The 22,244-nt window shown below is 37.3% G+C and overlaps 1 protein-coding gene across 1 annotated transcript in view; it reads right to left on the bottom strand.

The window, feature by feature from the left end:
• robo2 (roundabout, axon guidance receptor, homolog 2 (Drosophila)) overlaps positions 1 to 21,839 on the bottom strand; it is a 413,761-nt gene extending 391,922 nt beyond the window's left edge. Inside the window, exons 1-2 of the mRNA XM_063016372.1 lie at positions 21,717 to 21,839; positions 17,672 to 17,797 (exon numbers count right to left, since the gene is read on the bottom strand). Coding sequence (XP_062872442.1) covers positions 17,672 to 17,783 — 112 coding nt within the window. The 5' untranslated portion in view covers positions 17,784 to 17,797; positions 21,717 to 21,839. The remainder of the gene's footprint in view (positions 1 to 17,671; positions 17,798 to 21,716) is intronic.
• Positions 21,840 to 22,244: the final 405 nt, after the last annotated feature.

The raw sequence follows: 22,244 nt of genomic DNA, 5'->3' as shown, positions 1-22,244 counted from the left end.
CTCCTCCACAGCCACAATAATGAATGCTGCCCCGCAGGAAAACAACCTGTGGCGCTTTATTATGGGGTGAGGAAATTCTCATCCTGTTACAGATTCAATAAATCTATAGCAAGACCTCCTAAAAATCACTTTTAGGCAATAATGCACGTTTTTATGAGATAGGGTGAAGAGACCAGCCCAAAAGGTGACACTTGGGGCAGTCTGGAATATTGTGTTCATTTTGCACCAGGGTAAAGCTGTGTGGAGCTCATAAAAGGAGGGACTGAGTAAATAACTTGGATGAATAATAAATGGATAGCAGCAAATATTTGGAATAATGGTTTCATAAAAGATGCATTTGTGAAAAATGTAGCCCATTTTCTACAGAGACAGTGACTCATATCAGGAGATTGACTTTAAAACGGGTAGGGTCAAAGTTACATATGATCCCTAAAGTGTTTATTAAGGTTAATGAAAGTTACCAAATAAAGCTGTAAATAAAGGATATTTATTAGCTCTTGTGTTCTGTTGACTGACTTTACTTGGTTGTTCTTAGGGGTCGCAGAGACCCCAGTGTTGTGTGGGTAAAATGTAATTACAAATTAAACCAAATTAATTAAAAAGACAGAGAGAGGTGGAAAGGGGGGTTGTAAAAGGTTTTGGTTTTGTGTGTGTGTGTGTGTGTGTGTGTGTGTGTGTGTGTGTGTGTGTTAGTCAGCTTTACCCTCAACACCAAAAGAAGCTACAAACATTAAACTTATTGCCTTTAATCATGTATTCTAGCCGGGGTTTCTGAGACCCTAAACTAAAGTGTATAAATTTGGTGCTTGGAACACAATATCAATTTATAAAGTTTCTATAAATTAAGAGTCATGCTCTTAATCAGTCAAGCTGATTAAAAATACTAGGGATATTTTGTGAGCTGTTAAAGAGGCTCAGGGATCTCAAAGACAGAACATGAGGGTTAAATTAGGAACAATTTTATGGTAGTATTGCCAAATGTTTCAAAGAAGAAAATTAAATTGGTAGAAGACCAAACAGAACAGCTTTACATACTTAATTTACAATTCACAATTCACAGCACAAAGAAGAGATATTTCATGTTTCCCCTTTCTTTTCTTCATGGTTGATCTTTTCATCCAATTTAGTCATTTACAATTACCCATAGTACTTTTACTGCTGCGTACACCACCTCTGTACTGGCCAAGGAGAGCCACAGACTATCAGGCGCCCCCTCCGACTTACTCAAATGTTTCTGATCACCTGTCAGTACCCAAGATTGTCACAGAGATCACCAGTTGTATGTGTTAGCGTTTTAGCTAACTAGTACAACCAGAGCATACATGCCTTTTACTTTATTAATGTAATGTAATATAAAACCTACTAACTTATCCTAATTTTATGGCTGCAACACATTTCAAAACTTGGGAGGGGCCCACAAGAGACTGGTGGTTTTTTGGCATAATCAAAAGCCCAGGTTTTGGAACTTTCCACAGGTAATCAGGTAAAAGGTGACGCCATCATGGTTAGCTATAAAAGGAGAATCAACAAAAGGCTTAAATGTTTGCTAGCAAGGATGTGGCAAGGTTTCCTCTTTGCAAAAAAACTGTGTAAGAAAAAAGTCCACCAGATCAAAAATCAAAATTTAAAACGATGTTTCTCAGTGCAGGGATTTCACCATCTACAGTCCAAAACATTATTGAATAGTCAACAAAATATCTGGGCATAAAAGGCAAGGCCGGAAAACAATACTGAATGCCAGTGAGTTTTAATCCCTCAGATAACACTGCATAAAAAACAACGAGCTTCTGTAATGATTATAGCAAATGAGTAAGTGAATATCTTGGAAAAAAACTGGTCAGAAAACACAGTTTGCTGCTGCAGCAAAAAATGCAGCATAAGCAAAAATCCTATATTAACAAGATTCTGGGCTCAAGCTCACCTAAGAAAAATAAACACCACCAAGGAGCCCTGACTGTTTAGCAGCTTAGTGTTATGCCAAGCAAAAATGAGAAAAAATGTAATTTGAGAAGAAATTAACATTTCTCATTCGGCCCCAGGTTTTTTTTTTGTTTTTTTTATGAAAGAAAATTTTTATGTAGAAAAATTGCATGTGTTAGTGTTTGTGTTTTTGTGTTGTATTTATTTGTGTGCATAAAAGGGACAGTGCAGGCAGTAATACAGCATAAACAGAAAACGGCAAACAGGCCATTTAAAAGGGCAGCGGTGAATATCCATCCAGTACCTGCTGCTCACAAATAGACTTCCTCCCACACAGCTCATCGAATGCCACCCTGATGTCTTGGCACACTACGACTTTCAATTTCCCCCTATACTGCCGACAGGTGAGAACCGCTCTCCGATCAGCGATCCATCAGCTGCACCGAGTGAATTAAACACAACAGAAGGGAAAGACTGGGGCCTGTCAGGTTTAAAGTGCAGGAGGGGAATTTGCTACAGAGCAGGAGTAATATGCTGCAGTGGTGATTTGGAAAAAAATGCTGAATTGTAAACATTAATGCATGCATGAAAAGCTGATAGAGGAAAATAATTTGGAGCCATAAAATGTCCAGTATGTGCAGCTCATTCCCAAACTAGTTAAGCAGCACAGAATATGTAATATGTAAAATACACAGGAAGGCTGGTAACAGCGGGGAATTCTGGTTTGCTGTGTAAATCAAAAGCAGCCAATGCAGTGACCTGAAATAAAACACTTACCATTGTGTTGACAATCAATCATAAATAAAAAAATCAATTTTATTAAAATGTCTACAATAAATGATTGCAACTATTACAAACTATTCCAAAAAACAGGCTAGAAAAATTGTTTTATAGAAGTAATGTTTCTTTGTTCATGCATCAAATCATTTTAATGCATAATTTTATGTATTTATTTATTCATGCACATAGATTTTATTGATTTTGTGTTATTTTTTGCCCTCAGAAGAGCAAAGCAGCACTATGGAGGGCTGCAGTTGACCCTTCTCGAACTGTCACTGACATTATGTGCACTGCAGTAATCACTTCTATGCTAATCTTTGAAACATATGTGCAACACATTTGATTAGAGGTTTCACAGAGCTGTTCCTTCTACCTGGAACTGTCACAAGAGTAAATGATGTAACAGCAACGTAACAGCAATGTTCCCTTGCTAATGTTGAGACACCAGGCTCCAAACATCCTACCTGTGCTATACCTATAATAAACCCATTCCTAATCTTGTCCACCCTTGTCACTCTCAAGAATCGCACAAACCTAACTCGCACGAACATAAGTCAAATCACCCTTTTGTTACTTCTAACAAAAAGCTGCTGTTGACGTCCAATTAATGTACAATGTACTAACATACACAAGATGTCTTACAAATGTTTAACTTATACTTTTAACAAAAAGTCTATCTTTTTAATAAGTGGGGGCCAGATGCCCTAAAGATAAATTAAAATCTTAAGGTACATTAACATAATAAATTTAATTTTTTAATATTTAAATACAGTTTGTGTATGTACGATTTGCATAAGTCTAACTCATTCAAATTATTCTCCAGGCCACCCAAGAAGGATGGAGGTCCCTGCTGAGGTTGGTTCCTCCCAACATTTCTTCCTGTTATCTTAAGGGAGTTTTCCTTGCCACTGTTGCCCTTGGTTTGCTCATCAGGGGTTTCTAGTCAGTTGGTCCTGGATTCTGTAAAGTTGCTTTGAGACAATGCCTATGTTGAAAGCGCCATAAAAATACAATTATGTTGACTTGACTTGAAATAATATCTGTGGAATTCATGTAGCTTGCAAAGACATTGCTCGGTTACACTACGGACATCATTGTTGGGTAACAGACCATATTTAGTGGCCCGATTTTTGAATCCACTGATTGATGATAACACATTACTAATGCTGAAGAATCTGTCATCCAGCAAACTGTCCCAAAGGGGTACATTCGACTTTCCTCCTGCTGGTATTGCAAAATAACAGCTGTGTTTGACTAGCCTGAAGGGGAAGCGGACAACACGAGTCAGGTACTCCTGTGACATGAATACTGGATTAATGTTGTTATGGGTAATGCTGATGCTCATTTCCATCTGAACAACAGACACACTCCTGCAGATGTGGAATTAGTGGTGAGAAATAAGCAGTGCCTCTCCCTCTTTTCCATCTTTTTTGTCAGAGAGAGAGAGAGGAGGGGAGGCAAGAAAGCTATTCATTCGTCCTCGCCACTCAGGATGGATGTGTCCCATCATGCGGCTCAATCGGCCGCCCAATGATTCATTTCACAGACACTTGGGTAATTATAGGAGTCGACTCCTCACCATCAGGATGAAACTGCTGAAGAGAGAAGCCGTGCAAGGACAGAGAGGGAGGAAAAGAGAATGATAAAGAGAGCAGAAGAGAAAAGAAAATATGAAGGAGAGAAGGACGACTGTACGATTTGGTATAAAAGAGAGATGACGCACAGATGATGAAGATGCCAACAACACACTGACTAATGAACTGTGTGTACTCAAACAGATAATGGCTGGGTTTTTAATAAAGCACTTAGATTGCATGGTTTTATCTGTGATGAGGAACAAATGAGCAGGAAATACTGAATTTCTGAGAAAGAGGAGGTTGGCCAGAGTGTATTGTGGCTGTGGAGACAGCACAGGAGATGAATCCTGTTAAAAGATTTAAAGCTATTTCAAGCGTAAAAGCTCCCCCTGTTGGTCTAGACTGTACAAGTGTGTTATGGCCTAAAGAAATCAACAATGCCAGTCTTTACTTCTTACAAATTAAATCAAACATTTAAAAAGAGACTAAACATTAGCAAATTAATCCTATTCTGTCCAACTTCAGATAGAACAATACATTTCATATAGGCATAATTAATATCACTATATTCATTTCAGAGTGGCACTGCTGGTGGCACACAGCTGTATCATAACTTCTGTACCATCCTCAAGTTATTGTCTGTGAAGAGTTTGGTATGTTCTCTCAGTGGGTTTCCTTCAGGAAATCTGGATCCTGTGTGGTGGTACCTGCTTTTGCTGTGGTATCAAATTGGTAATGACAGCCAAAATGAACTGGTATCAACTATTAATATGTCAAAATGACCATCCTGGTATTGTGACAAATTAGTGATTTGTTTAATTTTGTGATTAAAAAAGAACTTGTAGGATAAAGGGACAGTGAAAGTGACGCATCATTTAATACATTTCCATAACCCTTCAATTTTTGGCATCAGATCTAGACAATTTAAAAACAAGCAGACATAGATCATTAATATTGATTATTATAACTGAGATAAATAACGGCGCTCTATAACCAGCAGCACTGAGCAGTACATCATGGCAGCCCTTATCACCATGTATGTACAAGCTGGAGGACTATAACAAGTGCCCATTGATTTTCCTGCTGTTTGCTCCCAGTTCTGAACAGTGAAATATTCATGGTGGGGGGACTTGTTAAAAAATTGAGCAGACAGGCTAATTCAGTTCTCTGGACTGTTTAGCCATTGATTGCACCACTAAAACAACATGAACATTAAATCTGGGGGCACAGAAGCTGCAAAAGACTGGACTTTTACTGAGATTATTTCTCAGCTGCAGTATGACAAGGTCACTAGAGCCACTTTTCCTACACGGCCCAGGACAGACCTGCATTGCAACTGATGTAGAGATATTTATGATGTATAAATCAAAGGATAATTTACACAATAAACATAGCTTTAGGTAAGAAATATGGCCGTGTCTTTATTTTCTGATCAGCATTAGTGCATTGATTCTAATCAGATTGAATGCAATCAAGTTTTGTCAGACTAGGAATTTAACAAAGTGTGAATATGTGTGAGTAAAATTTGCTGACTTGTAATTAATTTTGCACGCATGCATCTTTTTGAAGCTATTTTTGCATTTCCCCCTTTTCCTCCCAATTTAGTCATTTCCAAGACCCTGATGGTAACTTCCTCTGTCACTTCCACCATGCCTGTCCTCACCTAGAGCAGCATCAGACCATCACGTGTCCCCTTCGATACACATGCAGTTACTGGCCACTTATTTCCACCTGTTATAGACGAAGTCTCACCGAGCGCTGTACTGCGTATGGAGAGAGATGATATGCTATTCCGTGAGGTGCCTCAATAAACTGCAGAGGTCTGATTTGCAGCAGCAATCAGGAACCCTGTCAACCTTCCTCGCTCAGGCACAGCCAGTTGTCTGTTGGACACCCAGCCAGATCAACAGCACAGATGATATTCAACCTTCCTCACTCACTCAGGCACAGCCAATTGTCGGTTAGACACACAGACAGGTCAGCAGGACAACTGAGATTCAACCTTCCTCCGCAGGCACAGCCAATTGTGTCTGTTGGACACCCAGTCAGGTCAACAGGACAACTGAGATTCAACCCTCCTCCCTCAGGCACAGCCAATTGTCTGTTGGACACCTAGCCAGGTTAACAGCACAGCTGAGACTCAAGAGAGACTCAAGGTCTAAGTGCACATTAAACCATGATGCCACCCAAGCACCCTGCATGCATGAATCTTAAACCAGTAGCAAAACTGCTAGAAAATATTTAACATGCTTGCTAACCTGGCTTGCACACACATACAACCACAAAAATTATTTGATATTCATGTTTTAAGTCATAGTTACCATTTTCTTCAATTTGTTGCAGGCAATCAAATCATATTGCACTCATTATTATTTAAACTATTAATACAAGGTAACAACAAAAAGTCAATAAAACACCAACGGACGGCTATAAAAGCTATAAACTGATGTTTTCACCGTACGACAGTAACTTGTAGAGCCCTACTGAGAATATAGGGGGCAAGATCACGATGCTTTTTTGTTATGTTGTTTTCACAGGAAGAAACACGCATTACAGAGTCTCCTGTGCACAATATAACCCATTATATTATGTATATACAACAAAATGTCTTTCAGTGCTGCACGGATCTACTCATATGCCTCTGATAGCTTTACAGTGAGTATAGGTACTTCAGCACAGAAATAAAGCTCAGTTGTATGTGCGTCATTTGGCGAGAAGTCCTTCAACCCATCACAAGATTACATGAGCCGTTTCGCCTTCTCATTTCCATCTGGCTTCTTAAAGTGGATGATTTCTTTGCATAGAAACCAGCAGCCTTGGTGTATAGTCAAAGACTGCAGTAGGCAGGTGGAATGCCACTTTGGCAGCCATAATTGATCAGTTTCTCCCACACTATGAAACATCCACTAACGTGTTTGAAAGACTGACACGTCTGCTAACACATGCAAAAATACAAATACAGACATCTGAGAGAGATTAATTTACACGCATGGGCTGCACAACTCAGCAGTTACAGTGTTCAGAGCAGTAAAAACGTTGTGTATTAGCAGTTCCAGTCCATTTAATTAGTGCTTAAACCTGTCAATCTAACATCCTCATAGCCATCACTGCAAAGTAGCACAGCGAGGCACACTTAGACATATCCTTTGTTTGTCTTGCTAAAACTAGTTACCATGTGACTAACGCAGACCTTAAATGCCAGTTTCTGTCATGGTTGGTACTTGCACATTTGTAAAGGAACCATTAATGCTAATATATTAATTTTGGAGCAACCTGAGCAGCAATGTAAACAAAAATGTCCCTGCTTGTTTCAGCACTGTGTTGCTTTGATGTAAGAGAATGCAGGTGCTAGACCAGCCTGTCTGCAGTCCAGACCGGTCTTCTATGACAAACATGTGATTTATTATAAAGCTAAGTACAACAACAGAGACTCTGGACTGTTGAACCACTGAAGTTCCAGCAAAAATGGGAAAAATCAACTTAGTGGTGGTTTCAGTTCCCAAACAGTTTAAAAACGATGTTAAATGCAAAGTGGTAAACGAACCCCTGTCCTAACGATGCTACCCACCGAGCCAACAGGCCACCCACTTTTCTCACAGATAAATCTAAACAAAATTACATGGTAATTGTAGAGGTAGTTTTAATTGGCTCTTGCTAAAGAAAACAAAGACAAAATGTACTTTTACTTTCTGGAACAGCTATGTTTTTTCCAATTGTGTTACATTTTTTGTTCATAATCTCAAATTTTATTTCATAATATAGACATATAATACTCCACAAACAAGCATGAACTTTTCACTAGACATCCACATCAAAACAACTGTGGATAAACATTAATATGCAAGTTATTTACACTGAAACATTACACTGCTATTCTACCTCTGCAAATTGTAAATACAGTAGGATCTGTTCAGATATTCGAATAACAATGCTGAGACAGCCTGAGTCTACTCTGAAGTTGTGGTGCAGCTATAAAACAAGCCTCACAATCTGTGTGGGCATCACAAAGCTGTAGGCGACATCGCTGATCAGTTGTTCTCTCTCTTGCACTAGTGGAGGCAGACCCTGACCCTCAGGCACTCAGCCGGACCATACAGAAAACAAGCAGTAAGATTTATAAGCCCACGCAGAAAGCAGATAAAAAGGCAAACTTGAGGGCTATCACTAAAGCACAACTGTGAATAAGACAACATAAACCAAGACATTTTTCCTCTGGGTGTTGGGACACTGCAAAATGTGTCTTTAAAAAAGAAAGCATTGTGTTACACCGTATAGAGCTTTCTACTAATTCTCTTTTTTTAAGTAAAAGACAATGCCTGCAAAGGTGGAGAAAAACTCCAGAAAGGCTTTTACTTCCATATAACAGATGTTTCCAGAAAGCAATATTATACTTTTACCACTGGTCAACATTTAAAACCCCAAATTTTTACTTTTCACTTTCTGATGTGTCTGTGATTGGATGTTTCAGCTTTGTGCTCAGAGTTTGTTGGTGGCACCAGAGCCAGTAGAACACTGACTACAATTAGGCATTTAGTAAAAATAAAGGGAATAATGAGACAAAAAGGAGGATTATAAAACGGATAGTTCCGGTCCTAAAATCTGATTGGCTGAGCCGCGTTCGAAGCCGTTGTAAAATCCCCGATAAACGCACACCTAGGACCACCTCACATCATTCCATATTAATACACCACTGAATAGAAAAAATTTATGTTATTTTCGCCCTCATGTTGCCTAGCAACACTGTTAATCGAACTATTTTGCGTCGCGGAAGAATGCTTTATTGTAAGTTTATACACAATAAATACATTTATGAATTAAACATTGTTGTATTTATTATATTTTATGTTGACCGCCGTTTTATAAAAGCAATAAGCCACTCGAGACCGTGCATTACTGTTATGATTTTAGCACAGGGAAAGAAGTTTTAGGCACTCCGCTTCGCGTCGTGCCAAAAACGTCATCCCTGTGCTAAAATCACAGTAATGCACGGCCTCTCGTGGCTTATTGCTTTATTTTACCATGCAATCAGGTTTTGGCTGTTCCTACTTCATTTAGCAGTTGGGTCTGAGGTGTGTGATGCCATTACAATGCTTAAGATCAGAGAAATGTCCTTGCTGTATTACAAAGTAAGAAATGCTTCAAAAGCTTCAACCTGCATCTTAAATGTCTTACTTTGTTATTTCCACAAAATATTAAAAAGGTTATTGATAGTGATATTGATAGCGACTAGAAAGTAGATTATTTTAGTCTTTGCACCTGCATGACCGACTTATCAGCATAACTGACCACAAACATTTGAGAAAAACAAGTCTTTGGTTTTTTCTGTGCGGATGCTGACAAAAAGCAAACACAGAGCTAGAGATGTTGTGCCCTGTGGATGGTAATGACCCAAACCTACTGCGTGGGAAAAACTGAAAAGAAATGCTGTTGTTCAGAACACTCTAAGACATGTATTACAGTCATAAAAAATTACTAAAAGTTTTTTACAGGAAGTCAGTGCTTACAAAATTGTGCCTCTGTAAAGAGGTCGGTGCTTTTTTCCTCAAAATACATACAAAGCGTACGAAGCACAACCACTTTAAAACTTTTACCCTTATTGTCTGACTGGTTTAGTATATAAAGAGCCCTGCTTTACCCAGCTGCACATTGTTTGTCCAGTCACCAGCACATATTTTATAAGAAGCCATTTTCTCTGATACAGTAGGTTAAACTGAGTGACCACAAAATAAAGTTTGATAAATGTTTTTTTTTCTTAAAGTGGCCTTAAACACGAGCGTCTACAAAAGTAACACTGACTGTAAATGTCCTGACAACATTTTTATGTTATACCATTGCTTTGTCTTGGTCAGGGTCACGTTGGGTCCAGTTTTGTCCAGAATCACTGGGCGCTATACAGTTACACACCCCAGACACACAGGACCCCAATCCCAACATCAGTTCTATAGGATAGTTTTTATTTGCGTGTTTACTTTTGGACTCTGGACATTTATCTTCCCTGAATATTTGGCAATGACACTTTGTATTAGATTTAAGACAGTCATACAGAGCACTGCAGGCAGCACGCTTTAGCATAATGAGATGAAATTCTCCCTCACAGTCATTTCATTGCTAAAGGGCATTACTCTGATCCTTTATCCAAGATTGAACACTATTTACAAAGTCTGAATTGCAAAGTTTATTAAGTCTGAGAAAACTCTTATCCTTTCAGATAAAAATTTTTTTTAATAATCATCAATGAAAAGGGTCAGAAAATTAGAAATTAACTAAACAAAAGTGCCAAATATAGCAAAGACAAAATCAAACACTGAAACAAAATATTTTGAAGGGTTTTAAGGCTCTTGGTAATTGTTTGACTTGGTGTAATCAAGCTTAATTTACAGTGTTTGATTAGCCTGACCTAAACTGGAGTGATTAAGGAAATTAAACAGAAAATGGTTGAATAAGGAAGATGAATATGTACTTGACATGGATCTGGGAAATGAAGGGGTGGATATGAACAGTCAGAGCAGCTGGCAGACAGACATGATGTACAGCCCTGGATAATCAGCTCCAGGTTTTATTAATCTACAGATGTTCCTACACTTGATGAGCATGAAATGGACAAGAAACAAAATTTTACTCGAGAATTACCACAAATAACCAGCTGCTTTTAGAATAACATCAAAATAAAAACAGAACTGAGGATGTGACAATTAATTTAACTGATAACCAACACATTTAAGTTGTTTTTCAAATTGTAGTCAGGTGCATCCTGCTTGCTTTATCCTTGAGGCGTGTCTAGAAGTCAATTAAAGTCCTCCTGTCCACACACCTGGGTTTATGAAGCCCCAAAATATGAACTACATTGACAGAACAAAAAACAAGCAATTAAGCCCAAGAAACCATCTGTGCATCTCCAAACCAAGGACAGAAAAACAAAGATTCTGTCTGAAAACCTACTGAGCTCTAGGTTGATGCTACCTAATAAAATCACCAAACACTCATCTATTTTACTCAGCATTACAACGATTTTCCCTTTATATTGAATACTGCTAACATTACCACTAAAGAAAAAACAATCTTGGTAGATAATGGGTTGTAAAAAGTTAATGTAGCTTACAGAGTGAATATGAAGTACACTGGCTCATATCACTGCCACATCAGGCACAATGCTAAGCAGGACTTTAATTACAATTTGTGGACCTTACTACTGACAACCATACCTGCACAGCTGCATTAGCATTACATGGCCCAGTAAATTCAAGGCCAACCCTGCTACCCAAAGAAAGGTGTCTTTTTAAAAAAAGCCTAATCATTGTCTTGTAAATGTTCTTGCAATCAAACTAATCCTACTGAGTAATAACAGGAGGGCTGAATTTTGATGTGGCTTTATGTGCACTGTGTTCTAAAAGCAGGATTCTGCTGCCCTTTAGTGTTCCATGTAGAGTAGTGCACTCTCTTCAAGCAAGGCTTTGACTAACAGACCTGCCAAAACCTAAAGATGGTTTACTTGGCATTTACTTTCTATGTTTTTAAGGACAAATCTTTCAAAGCCACACAACAGCAAATTATTAGTTATAAGAACAGGATTTATTAGTTATAATAACAGTTAATTGTTGTTGTCTTGTTTTAATGAAAAAACAACATTTAACATATATGATTTCCAAATTTAAAGTTAAGCTTTTGTAATGTGTAATAAATATTTTGTAAATATTAACACAAACGTGCAACAATTAAAAAAATGTAATCAGGAAAGATTTGGAGGACAAGTTGCATACAACAATACCTCTTTATCTGTTTTGTTTCCTGATCACAGCAGCATATAGCTGACTAAACAAATCCAAGTCACCATTGTATAAAATCTACACCAAATTCAGTCTAAAAAACTGTGTTGAAAAAGGCATTCAGAGCAGAAAAAACATGGTACAAGGACAATAGTTTAGGCACAGTGGGATACAAAAGATGTCATTTCAATAATAACTTATCCAACAGTTATTAATTAACAAGCAACAATAAATATTCAGCACTAGTTACATTTTACAAAGATTTATTCAGCACTAGTTACATTTTACAAAATTTTAAACAGGCTAACATACAAACAAACAAACAAACGACCAGTAATAACCAGTAATAAGTAGAAAGAAAAAATCCCTACTGATTCAGAGCATCAAAACTAACCCAGGAAAACAAGGAAACGCTGCCGTTAGAACGGATTTACTTGTGTTTATAAATGATGGCAGCAGAGTTCTAAAGCAAACACGCATTGTTTAATTATGTTTTGGTTTGTTGTGTTACACTCTGGGGCATTTGGCTGGAACAATTAACATGTTTTGCAAACAGATATCAAAAAGCAAGACTGTCTGTCCTATACTGATAATGACATACCCAAGACTAGACACACAAAAATCACTCACTTCAATCGCTGTGTAATAAAATCACCACTAGAGGGAACCAGTTAACCGATTTAACTCAGAGAAGGGTTCAATGTTGAGACACATTGATATCATCGCCAGTATTAAAATCGCCTGCAATCTGAGCCACAGTAGCCCTTCTGTTGGTTATTATCAGACACCATAGCCTTCATGTCCTCTGGCAGCAATGAGTTTGGCTGGCCACGATTTTGTGGGGGATTGTCCAAATGTTTTACCTACATACATATATAAAATGAAAATTTTGGCTAAATGAAAAATTTTGGATAAATGACAAGCTTGTAGCATCCCAACTTTCTCCTAACAGAAATGGGATTGATATGTGTTTTTTTATGAGAGGTGCCTTAATGTAAAACAGCTTTCAGCATGATGTAAATAATGGTCCCTCAAACAGGTTTTGCATGACAATGAGAAAACAATTACTAGCTAAATGACAGGTATTGATTGGCCTCAGCTGTCAGCCTCGTCCAGTAGGCCCACTTTAATGCTCACAACAAGCGTTTCACATCAAAAAAATAAACAATAAATGTCAATGGATTTAAAGAGACATCTGTCTCACATGGAGAATATTGGATGAGGTTTAATCTATAAGCAGTTGGGAGCTGATGAGATGCGTCGGCTAATAGAACTTCTGGCCGACAACCTGCACTCTCTTAGACAGGCCTTTAAAACATTAGTGTCCTTTTGGTCAGTCCTAACTGTTTCTCTCCCCTCACTATCCATTATTAAGATAAATAACATTGTAATTATAGAAAAGCTATTGAGTAAGTGAGCTGCAATGCACCGCTTGGCACTGAGTAATCTGGTACAAACCTTCTGAAACCACTCAAAATATTTGATGGGACATTACCCCAGTAGTAAAACAGATGTGCTTTATAAAATAGCTTCAATTTCAATCTAAAGAGCTTTGGTAATGCATGTGCCTTGAATTACTGAACCCTGTATTTATGCTTTTAGCAATCTCTATGAGCTTGTTCACATACATAACATGCAGATCAACACAAAAAATATCCAGAAAAAAACTGCTTACTATTTGGATAATGTCAAATTGGCGGAGTGAGCAATATGGCCAAAATCCAATATATTATAGTATATTATAACAGTATATAATATTTATGACATAGAACTACATTGAACTGTTTAGGTATATCACAGATTCAGATATAAATATACAATGTGAAAATATAACACTCAGATATGTACTATGTGCTGTTTCTATCCAATACTTCCTGATTTGTGCTTGATTTGTGTTTAATCTGGTATCGTGACCATAATCCAGATCATTTTATGTTGCCACACCTTAAATCAAACATAATCAAGTGAATAACAGAACTAAAGATAAACCCAGTGAAAGAAAACACACAACTTGACGTACAGCTTAGAAATGTACACAAGTTACCATCTGCGTCAGTTCTATTCTCGATCTACCACAGTGTGGATCTGGCTGGCTCCTGGCTCTGCAGGTAGCCTCCCCCAATCTCACAGATGGTCAATTAATCAGAAATCAGAACATAAATTCCCTGTCATCTGTGATTTAACCAACATGACTCATGGTCCAAGAAGGATGAGAAAACAAATCCCTATTTCCTGATAATGAACAGTTTAACCTAATACACTTATTGCTTTATTGTAAAAAAGTAATAATTAAGTTGAGCTGTATTGGCCATATAAAGCCATTAGTGTGAAAACAAGCTCTAAACATGGTCCCTCTCGCATTAATAACCCAAAAGCACTACATTTAAGAGAGTGACCTGCACAAAGCTTTTGAATCAAGCCAGTTATATATATAACTTTATAGTGTTTTCAATTGCCATTGCGCAGCGGTTTCTGGCCCAATACCAAACGCATTATTTATTCCAAGACGGTTAGGCAGCCATTTAATGGATTGCTGTGAGCAATTTCTATGATAGATCAACAAAATCATCTGAGAAGACTTAAAGAACGCTTAACAAATTCTATGCTCTATTGTACCCATTCTGTAATTTGTTTTTCTTTTACCAAATAGGGTAAATAAAATGGGTAATACTGTCGCCTCACAGCAAGAAGGTCCTGGGTTTGATTCCCAGGTTGAGCGGTCCAGGTTGTTTTTGTGCATGTGTTTGTGGGTTTCCACCAGGAGCTCCAGTTTTCTCCCATAGTCCAAAGACATATAAGTGAGGTGAACTGGAAATACTAAATTGCCTGTGACAGAGTTTAACGTTGAACTTCAACTAATGAATCATGTGTAACAGGTACCTGTCCTGTCATGAATGTAACTAAAGTGTAAAACATGACCTAAAAATCCTAATCAACAAACAAATTTTACTGAATAAGTTAAATATTGGACATACATTACTTATCGGGGATTGAGACATTAAGTCTTACAGATCAAAAGAGTTTAACATGAATTCAGACTCTAAACTGACACAAACAGACACGTCCACATCCCATATTTAAGAAAACATAAGTCTGCATTATCTATAGAAATGAAAAATGTGAGAAAAGTCATTCTAAAGAAAACTGATTCTAAAACACCACCAGGCTGACAGATACCATTTTATTTTGAGCTCAAATTGGGCCATGTAGGTCTGTACCTGTCTCCTCACCAAAGGCAGTTTTCCTAATAGTGCCGTACAAACAGCTATCGGATTCTGACAAGGTGTCATCTTTCAGGCGACAAAGTCAAAAGCTCGAAGGAAAGAAAGCATCTAATAAGCAGATGGAACATTTTTAAACACCACATCCAGCTGTGCCACAGCATATTGGTCCCTTTTAGAGAAATAGGCACCTTGATGAAGATTTTATGAAGGCCAAGAAAGCACAATACGAGCCATTTACAGGGGTAATTATTGGTTGCTAATATTTGACAGGCTGTTGGCAGCCATCATTTTTATTGCCATAAAGGTTGAGACCACTTTCTTACATAAAAGCTCTGCCTCTCTATACTAGATTTTTTTTAAAGTTAGAAAAAGAATTATTATTATTTTAAAATGGTGTGGCCTCAGAGTGATGTGTCGGCACTGGCTATCAGGTATCATGAAAGTCTGTCATTGCAATCACAATATATGGTTTTTATATGGGCTTAATCCTACATTGTCTGGGAGCAAAACAGTTTATTTACAAATAGAAGGGGAAGAGGGGGAAAGCAAATTCTTATCAGCTTGGTCTCCTAATACTATATTCTAAGCTGTGTGTAAATAGGATACTAAACTTTATCTAAGTTGACCAAAAAGCTTTAGTATAGTACACAAATACATTCAGGTGGAAATAAATGTTTAAATTTCATTGATTTTTTATATAAATGTGTGTGTTTGTTTAACAAAGCAATATGCCACTATTAGGTTAATACGGACAACACCACAGGATTCTACAAGATCCTACAACTTTTGGTTTTAACTTTTTGCTATCACAAAAAAGCAATAACATTTCAGAGTTTGGATCCCTAACAAAAACACAACAACATAATCACTTCTCTCTGATAGTAACAGCTGGAATCCTTAGTGTCAAAAGGAAATCCATATGTATTTTGGTCCTTCTGTAAAAAAGAAACCTGGAGTAAATGTATTTAGTTTCTAAATGAATTCACCTGTGAGCTATTTAACAAATTCTACAACTGTGTGTCTGAAAGTAGAGATAAAGGTATACTGTTCATCATGGTACATATAGATAATTACATGTGGTCATAAACAGTGAGTTTTATTCATTTCAGTTATGATTGCAGTCACACCGCTTAGTACTGTATGCCCAGTACTTGACTTATTTATACACCATATGTCTCAGTTATGGTATGTAAATAAGTCAAGAGCTGTGTTAAAACATACAGTACAATAAAAGCAAATTCTATCAATTATCTGTGTGGTAATAAAGCTATGAAACTAATCAGACAACTGTGTTGTTTAGGATGATTGTGTCTGGTATATCATCTTGCTCAGTCCTCTTCACTCTCCTCTTTGGCATGTGATGTACTTGAATCCCATTTCATTAGGCCCACTTGAATGAGGGCTGAATGTCAAATTGTTGCTTCATTCTTCTCTGTCCACCCCGCCTGAACAAGCACAGAATTAACCTTCATTTGTTTTTCCAAAAGACTTGGCAGTAAAGGGAAGCTCTGAACATCTGAGATTGCCTTTGTGCTGCGTGATTGAATGGTTTAAAGTGTGTGTGTGTGTGTGTGTGTGTGTGTGTGTGTGTGTGTGTGTATCAATGGCTGTGCTATAAATAAAATTGGCCACAGGGGAAGGAGGGAGTAAGCAAAAGGGCTGACAGCAGAGGGCAATGTGGCCTTGTCTCCCTAGGAGACGCCAATTAAAACTGGACTCAAACTCCAAGTTTACCACTTCACTGCAGGTCCTCTCACAGGTTGAGAAATGAGTTCGGACATGTGCACTTGTGCTTCCAAAAGTTAGCTTCCAATAAACACCCCTCAATGCATTCTGCTCCTTTATGAATCAGCTCATGTAGACACCCAAACAAGACATAGCATGTGAGATTCTGATAATTATTTAATGGTAATAGAAAATGTCTTTGTGATGGAAAACAACATAAATATAAAATAGAAAAGTCAACAGCAAGAACATTACGTAGCAGCTCTCATGAACTGAGTGACAGAAAGTGAACATAATAGATCTAATCTAGAGATTTAGTCCGATATAGTTCATGAAATGTTTTCTTTTTTACTTTTAAAAATCTAAGAGTCAAGACAAGATCCAAAAAAACACCAATTCACTACATTCGACAAGTTACCACTTTAGACATATACTAACTGGTAACAAACTTAATCTAGAAATATAGTTCAAAATACCAGAAAACAGTTTTTACTTCAAATAATTTTAAAAACCAATGAAATACAATCCACCAGCAGTGCACATAGCTGCTGGGCCAAGACTGCCCACAATACACAATCACTCACAGCTGACAGTGTCCAGCGGTTCAGGAACTCTATAATTACAGACCAGACAGAAGCACCGCACAGAGCTGTGCAGCATGAAGAAAAACCCGGACACCTACCCTGACCTTGGGCCTCCACTAGTCTATAGAGTAGGATCCACAAAAGAGGGAGGGCAGCAAGGAGTGGGGGTCGAGCAGCAGCACAGCCCAATCTGCCCGAGATCACAGCCATGGCACCATTGGATGCTGAAAGACAGGTAAATAGATTATTCACAAAAGTTTTTGAAAAGAACAAGTAACAAGGACACGGACTTGCAGATCATTATTCCAGAAATGCTTCCACATATAGAACAGATATACTATGTAGGAGGCACTTCATTATAATCATGCAATATAGGCTCAAAACCTTTCAAAATTAAGAGTTATTTAATTTATACTTGGACACTAGGGATACTACCCAATACTTGAGTGCATGTGTATTTGTCACCAGTAGTAAGGTTAAAAAACAACTAATTAATGGATAAGTGGCAAATAATGTATTGTTGAATGAAGCCATTGATTCACAGGGTCATTTAAAATCATTTTAATAGCCGACAGCTGATTTGAATCAAGAGCAGAATCAGCAGGTCTCCCACACACAAGGCAAGAGCTGTACTGAAGTCCCATAGTGTGCACGTACCAGGTTAATGTACTCGTTTAACCACAACCCTGGTATTATTGTTATTATCTTGCGCCCAGAGACGCCTCCTCTTAGGAGAATGTGGTGCAGTTTGAACTCATACAGAGAAACATATGTCTTTGTATATAATTAAATCATAAATGACAGGGCCATGTGAGTTAAAAATCTCAAACAAGAAACTGAATAATCACTTGAATTCCATGAACAGGGAGGCAGTATGAAGACAATGCCACAGTAAATCTGTGAGTGACAAAAAATATTAATACAATAAAGTATAAAGGAAATTTTAACGTATTAAGAATAGAATTCTGATCATTGCTGAACTCTAACTTCTACTCATAATATTCCTTAACTATGTACAAAACGAAAATAATCTGACAAAATTTGCACCCCTGGTAAGCAGAAGTTATAAATATATAAACAGGACTAAAACGCCTGCACCCATTAAAAAACACAACTTTTTCTGACATTTGCAAAGAGGAAATTTTTCCAGGATTAATTTTTCTTATCATTTTTAGGATACTTATTACATTCTACACAATTACTTTTAATATTTGTAAAACCTCTGACATAAAGTATGAAATGATCAAAATGATAGCTGGCTTAGTACATCTGCTTAAAAATCAGGCTGCTATGTCAATCACAGTGTTAAATGAAGTGTGGCTTAATTCACTGAGAGTGTTGGTTTTAAATATTAGTCTCCACTCTGAGAATCCCACTCATTTAACATAAAGCTTTTATGACCCAACAATATATCAAAATATATTGATATATTTGTAGCTGTGCATTAAGCCTGTAAATTTATGGAGTTAATATAACACTTAATGAAATATAATTTCTCCATAATACAAGTGAATATAAATGTCCAAGGACCTGGCCTGCATTCAAGGCCAACATTATTGGTGGGTACAATAAGATGAAGTTTTCTGTACATTATACATGAGGTTTTGCAGAGTGCAATGTCAAATGATCGATATTAACCAACCTAAATATATTTCTTCACTAGAAATAAATTTTTTCACAAATGCTCCAATCAGTCAGGCTATGTGTATCATCTTACACTGACATTTAAGTGCCGTCACTCACACTGGTGCCTCACAACAGGAATGTGAGAGAAGAAAAAATCAATAGCTTTCTATTTTACATCACACTCATTCATTTCCCTACAAAACTCAGACATGAGTGGAATTAAATGCATGGCTACTGGCATAGTTGCTTAAATTATGTTTAAATCCCGATGCAGCAATGCAAAAAGAAAGCCGGCAGGCAGCTACACAGCTGATAGGTAGAAAAAAAGTGGTTTTTATAAGCCGTGATTTTAAACAAAAGGATAAAAGATTTCTGCAAAAATACTTAATCCAAAAAAATATATACAAGATGCAAACAATGGAAATGTGCCATAAGTGATAACAACAGATTTTACAGTTTAATTATTGCCCTTAATGTCATTCACCTACAATTCTTTATATAACTCTGTGTTTTCCAAAATGGGGCTATTGCAAGAAGGTGCAGCAAAGCAACTAAATGAGGCATGACTTAGCACTGCTTAATGTTTTGCTCAATTAAGAAGTTCCAGCTTTGTATGGATTACAAATTTTCTTATGTACAAAAGGAGGGTGCTGCAGCAGAAAAACGTTTGGGAACCACTGATCTAGCTTATGGCATGAAAAACGAAGCCTACAGCTAACAACTTTGTTGTGATGATATACATTCCTGTTTCTTGTTTTCTTAGAAAATGACTGGGGGGAAAACTTTATTACACAGCAAATACTGTACTGTTTTTAACTTGGCAACCAAGACAACTGCTGGTAAGCAAGTTTTGCAAAGGACATGAGGACATGCTTCAAGATTGTGTCAAAAGATGAAGTTTGTGCCTCATATTTTTTGGATAAGTGTTAGTAAACATTACACTTTTCACAGCAAAAAATATCATGTTCTATCCAAGCATTTTAGCATCAAACTTAATTTCATACTTAATCTCGAAAGAAATATGTGTTTAAAATATTAGTTTAATATTAAATTATTTAATAATATAACTTCCATCATCTTTGATTATATTATATCCGAGAATGCCTTTGTTGCCAGAAGAAATCTCTTTAGTACACTCTTTACTCATTGACATTACTATCTGTAATCAGACAACACTGTCATAACATTTAGTTGCCAAAAGTTAGCGTTCAGTGACTTTGATAAGAGGTCAGTGCAATGTTGACCACAGACCCAGTGGTAACAGATTGCAGTGATACAGCCTTCCAGAAACCTGAATCACTAATAGCTGTACTTCCTCCCTCTAGACTAACATGCACTGTTCAAATGAAACACAGCAACGTTTGAGATTATGTGTCCAATAGTGCTTTGAATGATCAGTTTTGAGATACTAGAAACATGTTGCCTTCATCTTGTAATTTGTGCCACGCTGAAGTGGGAACTGTCCACGATTCTGAAGTTTTGATTGCTGTGCTAAAGACACAATATGAAGCATTTCTTCATCCCATTCAAATACTCTTCCACAGTGAGAAACCTTTTAAATGATAATGTATCACAAATCAGTCATGCACAATACAATTGCATGTGGTGAACACTCATCAACGAGTTTCCTCTTGAATTTTCAACACATCTGATCCAAATCATGAAGAGGTTTGGTAATGAGCAGGATCAGGTGTGTTAGAGAAAGAAGCACTTGAAGCTCTCATGACCTAGAGTCACTGGGCCACAACACAGTCAGTGGAGAATGGCCTATTTTCTCTCAGTGTCTTAGTGTTCTGAAAAGTAATGATAACCAAAGTCAAGGGTTTCTGTTAGGCTGCATAAAAAAAAAACCTGTATACCGCAAGCATCTTGTGCCTAAAGATTTTGTGTAAGTGACAGTTCAATTTAATTGGAAAGACTGGTCTGCAAGCCTGGCATACATAAATTTTAGTTGGATCATGCAAAAACCTCAGTTTGCATATTGACTAGAACTGTAGGTAAAACTCAATGTAAAACAGAATACCAGGGCTAATAAAGAGCTGTTTAATATTAGAATGGATTTGACATGATTTACTATTTGATTCACTAACACATAACTACAATTCTGCTATTACATCTGTGATATTTTGGATTATTTGCAGTAAAAGTATGTGTGTATTACACACCAAGTTTAGTATTTACTAATTAAATCATAAAGTTCAATTTTTACGATGAATTATTAATAATGAACAGTTACCACAGTAAAACAATTAGAAGAGGTACAAAGTTATGACAGGTGGAATCATAAGTTGTGACCGGCCTATGGTTCCTAAAAGTTTTAATCGGTAGTAAAAATGATTGCAGAAATGTCTCAAATCTCATTTTACCTATTGTTGTATCCTCATTAAAATTGTGATAATATGACTAGCGTTCCCTTTTACAAACCAGAGCAAGTTCATGAGAAGTCCCACCTTACCACACACCAGTTCTGTCACCACCAAAACACACAAACATTAAAGTACATGCTTTTAACCTTACCTTTTACTGGTGTGCTGTAGCGCGACAATCTGATGGACAATCTGATGTTACTGGTGTGCTGTATTTCCTACTTACAGGAGGAAAAACTCTTCAAATAACGAGAGCATCATTAGAATTCCTGTCCACTTGCAGACACAACAGCACAGCCTGCCTTCTATAAAGCCTCAGCCCTTCTGCAACACACAGGGGCTGAGAAAGAGAAAGAGAGAGAGAGAGAAAGAGAGAGAGAGAAGAGAAATTACCCTAATAATACAGATTGTCATAAGAGAGCTGTATTCCTGGTAATCCAATACAAGTGAAGTAAAAGCTTCTGTTATTTCAACAGACTTAATGAGAGAGATTCGATTATAGTGTCATTGCAATTTCTCCTGCCACATTCATTGTTTTTCATTTTCACTCGTGACCCACTTCCAAAAAGACTTGGATTAAATGGATTTAACGCTTAATGTGGCACTTTGCTGTACTGATCGAAAATGCAACCGACTCAAAGTGACCAGCATGCGCACCAAGACCCCATATAACAATACT

The sequence above is a fragment of the Trichomycterus rosablanca genome, chromosome 20 (genome assembly GCF_030014385.1).
Source record: "Trichomycterus rosablanca isolate fTriRos1 chromosome 20, fTriRos1.hap1, whole genome shotgun sequence".
NCBI lineage: Eukaryota > Metazoa > Chordata > Actinopteri > Siluriformes > Trichomycteridae > Trichomycterus > Trichomycterus rosablanca.
This window is presented reverse-complemented; position numbering and strand designations above follow the sequence as displayed.